General features: G+C 34.2%; 1 protein-coding gene across 1 annotated transcript; it reads right to left on the minus strand.

Annotated features, from left to right (window-relative positions):
• Nucleotides 1-7,517: 7,517 nt before the first annotated feature.
• On the minus strand, nucleotides 7,518-8,126 carry LOC131608014 (uncharacterized). Its single transcript, XM_058879958.1, has one exon. It carries the CDS (start codon nucleotides 7,996-7,998, stop codon nucleotides 7,789-7,791), a length of 210 nt encoding a protein of 69 aa, XP_058735941.1. The 5' UTR covers nucleotides 7,999-8,126; the 3' UTR covers nucleotides 7,518-7,788.
• Between the last annotated feature and the right edge of the window lie 2,039 nt (nucleotides 8,127-10,165).

Consider the following 10,165-nt stretch of genomic DNA (forward strand, 5'->3'; position numbering starts at 1 on the left):
TTGTTTTGAGGGTTTCGGAAAATGCAGAAATTGATAACCGTCTGTGTGACACATGTCATCCTCATTTTCGATATTATTTCGACCTCTCAAAATACGTAGAAACACTAAAAACCCTTGGACCAATACAAACCGAATCAATTCACTTTTTGTGGGTAATCGGATCTTTAGTTTAAAAAGACCAGTTTTCAACTGTTAGGGAACAACTTACTCATTGGAAAGTGAAAACCATCTTGAAAATTTTCAAAACTATTAAGGGTATATTTGAATCAATTTTGATTTTTAGTTTTTAAAAAGTGTTTTGTAAATTTGTATTAAAAACTCTTTTTGAAAAACGAATTTAAAAAAATTGTGTATGGCAATTTAAGTTTTTAAAATAGTTTTATAGATTAAAAATGAGAAAATCTATTTGGCAATAAAACTGTTTTTAGGATGAGAAAATAAAAAAAAAATTGATATTCTAATTTTTTAAAATTTATTATATTATATTAAATAATAATAATTAAAAGAAATTATGGTAGAAAATTATGTAGAGTATAGATAAAAATTAGTATTAATATAGTTAAAATATAAATTTAAATATTAATAAATATGTATTATAACTTAAAATGATACTTTTATGTTTAGAGAAGAATTTTGTTCTTTTAAACTGCAGCTATAATTAAAAATAGAGTAGTAATTATTAAAATAAAATAATATCGTAAGGATATAATAAATAAAAAGCACTTGAAAAATTAAACAAAGTTTGTAAGATAGCATTGTTGTTAGTGGATTTTTTTTTTTGGAATAACAAGGTTATAAAAAGAATACGCGAATAACCACGTTTCGGAGTTAATTACCTAAATAATCATGTTTTTGGAAACAAATATATGGAGGCGCCAAATAGATTGGAGACACTTCCTAAAATTGTAAGGGAGACGCCAAATGAGATGGCTCCTCCATGTATGACTTTTTGACCAAGTCATATGGAATGGCGCCCCCTTGTTAACTTTGTGAGTAGGAGTCAATTGATTTGGCTCCTACATGTATTTAGTTTTTTTTAAAAATAAATATCAATTACATAATTAAAATACTCCATTAATAGTTAATCGATTACATAATAAGAAAAAAATGACATAATATTTAGTGACGTCCCGGGACGTGAAAACGACTCGTTGTTCCACACCCGCAACGTCCCGGGATGCCACTAAATATTATGTCACTTTTTCCTTATTATGTAATCTATTAATTATTAATGGAGTATTTTAATTATGTAATTTTTATTTATTTAAAAAAAAAAAAACTAAATACATGTAGGAGTCAAATCAATTGGCTCCTACTCACAAAGTTAATAAGGAGCCATCATTCCATGTGATTGGGTCAAAAAGTCATACATCGAGGAGTCATCTCATTTAGCGCCTCCCATACAATTTTAGAAAGTGTCGCCAATCCATTTGGCGCCACCATATATTCATTTCCAGAAACATAGTTATTCAGGTAATTAACTTCGAAATGTGGTTATTCGCGTATTTTTTTTTTTAAAACCTTGTTATTCCAAAAAAAAAAAAATTGTTAGTAACTTTATTATTATTACTACTATATAATAACATAAATATAAATATGGAACAAAAGTTGAAATTTAACTGTACATGGCTTATACAAAGTTTTATGAGAGTAATATTGTTTAGAGAATTTCAATCATCAAGCCATAACTTCAATATTTTAATTAAACATGAAATAGACAAAAAAAAATTGAAAACCCTCTTTGGCTGTTTTGGTTTTTCAGTTTTAAAAACAACAAAAACAAAACAATTTTAAAAAAACAAATATGAAAACAATGAGTAGAATTTTCTGTGTATTTTATTAAAAAAAAAACAAATATATACATAGCTATTCAAAACCAATTAGTTAAGATTTTTTTTATAGTTTCTATATCCACCACTGATACACCTAGTTCTCCTAAAATAGATTATTCTAAAAATAAATATACAATCTTAATCATAATCAATTAGAATCAACATAATAATCACAGAATATTCTCTCAATATTCTGCATTACCCCCCCCCCCCCCCCTCAAGTTGGAGCATGAAAATTACAAATGCCTAACTTGCCAAGAAATGAGTGAAAGGATGCACGACCCAAAGCCTTAGTAAATTTATCTCCAAGTTGTGCACTAGTAGGGACATAAGAAGGCTGGAGGTGACCATGAACTATTTTGTTGCGTACGAAACGACAGTTTACTTTAATGTGTTTCGTACGTTCGTGAAAAAACAGGATTTTTAGCAATGTGGAAAGCAGCTTGATTGTCACAATAGAGCTTTATAGGCATGGGATGAACAACGCCAAGACTGGATAAAATTCCTTTCAACCACTTAAGTTCGCATGTTGTATTAGCCATTGATCGCTACTCACTTCAGCAGAGGATCGAGACACAGTTTGCTGCTACTTGATCTTCCACGATACCGGAGAACGACCTAAAGAAATTATCCAACCAGTAAGAGAATTTCGAGTGATGGGACAAGCAGCACAATCAGCATCACACCACCCATACAATCTCATATCGCAATCCTTGTCTAAAATAATTTCTTGCCCGGGATTCCCTTTCAGATACCTTACTACTCAGCACTCGCAAGGCAGCAGTCCAGTGTTCTGCACGTGGCTGCTGCATGAATTGAGAGAGAACATGGACACTATATGATAGCTCAGGTCGGGTGAAGCAAAGATCAATAAGACGACCAACAAGTCGGCGATACCTGTCTGGATTGTCAAGAAATTGTCCTTTGGCCAGCCCTAGATTGTAATTTTTCTCTAGAGGAGTTTCCATAGGTTTTGATCCAAGTAATTCAACTTCACTAATAACGTCTAGAGCATTTTTTTTGGCAAAGAAATATACCAGCAGGTGATTTGGCCACTTCCACGCCCAAAAAATATTTCAACAATCCTAAGTCCTTCATGTGGAAACATTGGCTCAAATAATCCTTGAATTTTTTAATAGATGCAGAGTTATTTCCACAAATGATAAGATCATCAACATAAACCAGAACCACAAGTTGAATATTTTTATAATTGAACAAGGAGTAATCTGATCTGGATTGGCGAAATCCGTAATGCTTGAGAGCCAGGGAAAGTTTTGCAAACCAACACCGAGGAGCTTGCTTTAATCCATAAAGTGACTTCCTTAGTTTGCACGCTTTCCCTGATTGTGTAATGCGAAACCCGGGAGGCAATTTCATGTACACTTCCTCTTGCAAATCGCCATGAAGAAACGCATTATGCAAGTCCATTTGATGTAGTTCCCACCCCTTAGTTGCATCGACAGCTAAAACAGTTCTAACAGTGACCATTTTGGCCATGGGTGCAAACGTTTATGTGTAGTCTACTCCTTCCACTTGATGATTTCCAAGAATCAATAATCTTGCTTTAAATCGTTCTATAATGCCATTGGAGTGGTACTTAATCTTGTAACTCCATTTACATCCCAAAGCCTTTTTATTTGCTTGAAGTGTACACATGATCCAAGTGTGATTATCTTCAAGGGCTTGTATTTCATCTGCATAGTAGAGCGCCGCCATCTCTCATCTTTGACTGCCTCCGAGAATGTTGATGGTTCCGTCGCTGCAATTACAACAGCAAGGAACCTGTAATGCTAAGGAGAAAATTTATCACAACTCACATAGTTTGTTATGGGATACAGTGTACCTGAGTTTTATCGTGGAAGGAGTGAATAGTTGGATTGACTCATTTTTTGGATGGTATAAGACACAGAATCCTGCAGCTTCACAGAGGGGATTTTGTCACGTTTACCGCGGCCAAGAGGTTCCTCATCATTCAATTCAGCATCAACATTGTGATGTACTTCTCTTGATGCTTCAACATCTTGACTAGTCTCCAATTTGGTACCCCCTTACTTCTGTAATCATATGTTCAGACGCTTCTTCTGTGTGCTGACTCATTTCACTTTCAATTTAATTTTCAACATTTTTGACATGTTGTGACGACATGATCAAAGTTTCATCACCAGTCACAAATGGAAACTCATTCTCAAAGAAATTAGCATCCCTTGAAACAAAATAAGTTTTATTATCTAAATCGAATAGCTTCCACCCTTTCTTTCCATGAGGGTACCCTACAAATACACACTTTTTACTTCGACTAGAAAATTTATCTCTCTTCTTAGCTTGATTATGAGCATAACATAGAGACCCAAGCACCCTTAATTGTTCATATGAAGGTGGATCTCCATTGAGCATCTCATAAGGAGTCTTTCCGTTTAACAATGGCATCGACATCCTATTTATTAGATATCCTGCTGTTAAGACACACTCTCCCCTAAAGGAGATAGGTAAATTACCTTGAAATCTTAAAGCTAGTGCAACATTAAGAATATGCCTATGTTTTCTTTCAACTCTACCATTTTGTTGGGACGTTCCTACACATATGTCTGAAAAACAATCCCACACTCAAGAAACTTCATTTTCAAACATACGAATTCAGTTTCGTTATCACTTCGAATTATTTTAATTTTCTTATCATACTTTCTTTCTACAAAAGTAATGAAATTCGACAATACTTGTGAAACTTCCTTTTTATCACCCAACAAATGAATCCAAACAGCTCGAGAAAAATCATCCACTATAGTTAAAAAATAATAAGCTCCACAAGAAGAGGTTGTTGTGTAAGGACCCCACAAATCACAGTGAATTAACTCAAAACTACTACTGGCTTTATTATTGCTTAATGGAAAATTATCTCTAGTTTGTTTTGCCCTCTGAGAGACATCACATGTTGTATTTCCATTTGTACTTCTACCAACATTTGGAATTAATTGAGTAACCCTCACAAAAGGGTGTCCCATACGCTTGTGCCAAAGATCATACACACGCACATCTCCCACTTTGAAAGTTTTCTCATGTCGAATTCCTATGAAATAATAGAGCCCATCTTTTCGTTCACCCATTCCAATCAGCGTCCTCAGGGTACGGTCATGCACGACACACAAAGAGTTAGTGACCTGCACAATACAATTTGCATCATCTGTTAATTGGGACACTGATAACAAATTGCAATTAAATTCGGGCACATATAACACATTCATAAGTTTCAGCCCCCTTCAATAGTCACAACTCCTTCCTTAGTTGTCATAGCTTATTCTCCATTGGGTAGTCCCATCGGACATTTTCGCACCATCTTTAGCTCGTGGGGGAGTTTCAAATCTCCAGTCATATGATTAGAGGCTCCTGTATCAATAATCCAAAACTGCATTTTTATCTGCCATTCTTTATGTGGTGCTTCCTTTATGACTGAGAAGATCCATCAGCATTTGCCACTGCTCATTGCTCAAACTTGTCAGTCCAAAATTTTCTAGTGTGAAACTAGAGGTACCGGCACTTATTCCTATGATTTTTGCAGCATTTGCACGCACCGCGCCATCCTGTCCACGTCCCGTAATATTGTCAGTTTGCTGCTTCCCTTTGCCTCGTCCACTTCGGTTGTTTTCACCTCGTGGTCGATCACCCCACCATTCAGGATAGCCTACTACCTGGAAGCAGGAAGCTACATCATGCCCAGTACGATTGCAATGCGAACACGTCATTCCTTGGTTCTTTGTATCACCACCTCCCTTCAGCCTCACACCTGTTTGGACAACCAACCCCATAATTTCATTGCTTCCTTCTTTAGAACGAGTTATAGTTTTCACTCGTTCTTCCTGCACCATGTAGAATATATCCTATTCATAGACGACAAAGGATCTGTAGCAAGAAAGTTGGAACGAACTGTCCCATAAAGCACATCATCCAACCCCATTAGGAATTGATGAGCTTTTTCTTCCTCTCGCCGTTTTTCCAATTTCACTGCAATATTACACTTGCAACATCCGCAAGTGCAAATTAGCATTTGTTCATAGTTAGCCAACTCATTCCAAAAAGTCTTCAACTTTCCATAGTAAGCCACCATGGTCATTCCTCCTTGCTTTCATTCTGCCAAATCAGATTTTAATTGTTGAATTCTAAGTCCATTCACAATTGAAAACCGGTCTTTGATGTCTTGCCATAGATCTTTCGCGTTTTCGAAATACGACACTAACATGGATTGATGAGTCCATCAATCTTCAATTTCAGGTGATTCGTCCTTTGGTTGCTTAATGGTTCCGTCAACGAAACCCCATTTTCTTCTCGCCCTCAAGGACATTCGCATGGCACGAGTCCACTCGTCGTAGTTCTCACCTCGCAGATGCACCTACGTAATCACACTTCCAAGATTGTTACCGAAGTGTAAATCATAAGGTGATGAGTTTCTTTTACCAAGATTAGATTTTGGTTGATCTAGTTTTTCTTCCATAGCAGTCCCCAGGGAATATTTTGCCCTAGGGTCATATGGCTCTAGACACCATATGAAAATGTAATGAGTAGAATTTCCTGTGTATCTTATTCACAAAAAACACACACATATATACATAAGCTATTCAAAACCAATTAGCAAAGATTTCTCCTATAGTCTCTTTATCCACCACTAATACAACTAGCTCTCCTAAAATAGATTATTCTAAAAATAAATATACAATCATAATCAATTAGAATCAGCATAATAATCACAAAATATTCGCTCATTATTCTACATAGGGCTGTCAAAGCAGGCGACCCACCCCACTCTGCCATATGCCCGTCAAAAAAAGAGCGGGGCGGACAAGCCCGCCAATTTTTTTATTTTATTTTTTTAATACATTAATATACTTTTTTTTTTTTTACATTTTAATTAGATTTTTCGCATAGTTTTTAGAATGATATTTTATAAAGAATTTTTTTAATAAATTTTACTTTAAAAATATTGCATATGTTCACAATTAAATGTATAAAATAAAACCATCCAAAATTAGAATTATTAGATTTAACAAAAAAAAAGAGTGAATTTTAACGGCGAGTTTTGTCAAGGCAGACTTCTGTGGGTGGGGGGTCTAAAATCTCAACTCAACCCGTCATTTTTTGGTAGGTGCGCTGGCCGGCCCGACGGACCACCCCTAATTCCGCATTAACAAATTTTAAAAAAATAATCAAACAAACTTTGTAATTTTTAAATTAATTTTTATATTATTATTTTATTATTTAAATAAGTTGAATTATCAGTATTCACAACTGTTAATTTATTTAAAATATTTGATTTTCATTTTAATTTTTTCAAAATAAAGGTTATGATATGCTAAAAGAAATTTAAAATAAAAGTTATGATATTGTGATGATATAATGTGCATATAACAATTAAACTCTTAAGTCAAAATAAATAACAAAAATTTGTACGAGCCAAAAATAAAATCTGAATCTGTATCGTAGCGGGTATTAATTTTGTTATATGTTTTAATTGTATACATTGATTGGTTGGTGGCCAGTGTAAAAACATATCATTTTTCTCTATTTTTATTTAAAATATTAAATATTTTGTCTGTACAAACTAACAAGGTCTACGACGTAATGGAAAAAGTTAGGAAAAGTGAATGCATTTAAGGCAAATCCACCGTCACACAGCAAAAGAAAATCAAGAACCATATCTTCACAACACAAAACAAAATCATCCTTATCCCTTACTTTCTTATTCCGAAAAGGAAGGTGGGGTAATGGGGTTACACAGTATCAACAACTTTCAAGTACAAAAAAACAGTATCACAGATAAAAATTCACCTTCTAAACCACACGTGAAAAGTACACACAACAGAATAAAAAACCTAAAAAAACAGATAAAAGATCTTGAAAATCAAGAAAGCAAAAGAAAATGCATCTATAGATTCTAGATCCCCTTTCCATCCAGTGCGACGAGTTTGCTTTACCCAGTGTAGATGTGAACGCCGACGGCAATGAGTAAAATAGTGATGAGTCCAAAGTAAATGATGGCGTGAACAAGAATGGAAGCACCGCTTGTTTGCATGCTTCCGAACTCGATTATTCTTCCTCTTCCTGGTATTTGAAACAGCAGACCTGGACACAGAATCACGAACAGCACCACCGCGATTATCACCGGACCCCAATCGGCCATCTTCTCCGCCCTTTTGAAGCCGTACACGAGCAAGGAAGAGGAGGAAAAGAGAGGGTTTGTGTGAGAAGGAGTGTGGTTGTGGAGTGAGGAAAGATCTAGAATCGTTTAAGAGGAGGAGTAGAAATGAGACGTTTACGTTTGTTTTGAGAAACACAAAAAATAGATGATCGACACGTGTTGCCTCGCTTTTTGTATGATTTGGACGGTTCAGATGCCTCTCCGTAATATGTTGATACAGATTCAGGTTTTTTTTTAATAAAAAAAACAATATATAAATAAATAAAGGGCTTAATTGCAATTTTGGTCCTTCTATTATCTGTTTTTTTGTGTTTTGGTCCTTCTTTTTAAAATTCGAAATTTTAGTCCTTATATTTTAGTTTTTTGAGGATTTTGGTCTCCTGCAAATTCAAAGGCAATTTTAAATGAAATGACGCTCACATTGATGATGTGTCAGTGTCAGTTCAACAATGAACTGATCAAAAAAACTAATTTTATTTAAAATTTATGTTGAATATGTCATCAATTTGAGTTTCATTTTATTAAAAATTGCTTTCGGATTTGCAAGGGGACCAAAATCCTCAAAAAACTAAAATAAAGTGACTAAAATTCTCTATTTTAAAATAGGGGGACCAAAACCCAAAAAAATGATAGGGAGACCAAAATTGCAATTAACCCATAAATAAATGATATGCTCTAGAATTCCCTAAGACACCCTTTCCTCTTTGGTTTTTTGGGGCAATTTTTGTCTAAACCAATTAATTTTGCGTTGAATAAGAGAGACTAGGGCCACAAAAATATTTGGCAGACTGTTGTAATTCTTTATATTTTTATTTTATCATTCAATTATTTCACAGTAAATTATTATTATTATTATTATTATTTTTATCAAAATTCATCATTTTTTTATAAATAGATATTAGTTTCATTAGATTGTTTGTGAGTCGAGTCTATTATACTAATTAAGTTACGTGTGTTTCACTTTAGGTGTATTGTGTGTTCAGTGTATTGTATTGCATTTTAAGTTTTATGTAGTTTTATTTGTTATTAAATTAATTAAAAATATAAAATTAAAAAAATAAAATTAAAATAAGTTATTAAATTAGAAAAAAATTAAAATAAATTATTTAATTGGGTAGTGTTTCATGTGATGGAAGTTTTGAATTGATGATGATGGAAAATGGTTTGTGAGTGTTGTTCTATTGTTTGGAAAAGATAGAAGAGAAGGTTTAGGTTTCACACGTGAGAAGAGGATATGGAAGAAAATGGATTTGGTTTGACTTGTTTACCAAAGGGAGGGAGAACAAACAACTACAAGGGTTGGAATTATGTGTAATGGAAGATTGTATGTACCATGGTTGAATTATATACGTTGTGCGTAAGGAATGGGTGGGTGTATGTACCATGTAATGTCGGAGAAAAAGGATCTATTTATAGTGTAACTTTGGTCAATAAATAAAGAGTAAAAAAACAAATATTAACATATCATTAAAAAGCCCAAATAAAATTTTAATTTAATTGTGATTTTTAATCATGACTGACCAAAAATTAAAACAAAAAGAGATCTAAGGTACGGGTGTTGATTATACAAGGGGAAAGTTTTAAGCACTCCTCATATATGTGGTACTCCACAGGAACCTTTTTGAACATATGTGTTGTGTGTGTGCAAAATAAAGGATTTTTTTAAAACACGCTCGGCAAGACATTACGTCTTGTGCCTACATACCTCCTCGGTGCAATAGAGAAGTCAGAGCAAATGTAGTTCCGCTTAAAAGGGAAAAGGTTTAAAAAGGAATAAACACGTTATCTTCGTCGGAGAGAAATACTCAGCCATTAATCTTGCAGTCTCATCGGAGAGAAAAGGTTGATCAAGCCCAAAAGTATATACTATGACATTAAGAATCATGCAGGCAAAACAAACTTTTGAGCGGAACTATGGGGAGTTTTTAAAGGTCTTAAGCTTGCTAAGGAGCTAGGTTTTTGAGAGTCGACTCCGCTCTAACCATTGAAATGTTAAATTCAAGCAATGCAACAGACATAGATAGATTTTCTTTGGTGAAACAAATTATGAGGCTTGTGAGGAGGATTGGAGAAGTGAAGGTGACCTATACTTATAGAGAAGCAAATTATTGTACTGACGCTTTAGCAAAGTTTGGGGCCACAAGTGGAG

This window comes from Vicia villosa, linkage group LG5 (assembly GCF_029867415.1).
Source record: "Vicia villosa cultivar HV-30 ecotype Madison, WI linkage group LG5, Vvil1.0, whole genome shotgun sequence".
In the NCBI taxonomy this organism is placed as follows: Eukaryota; Viridiplantae; Streptophyta; class Magnoliopsida; order Fabales; family Fabaceae; genus Vicia; species Vicia villosa.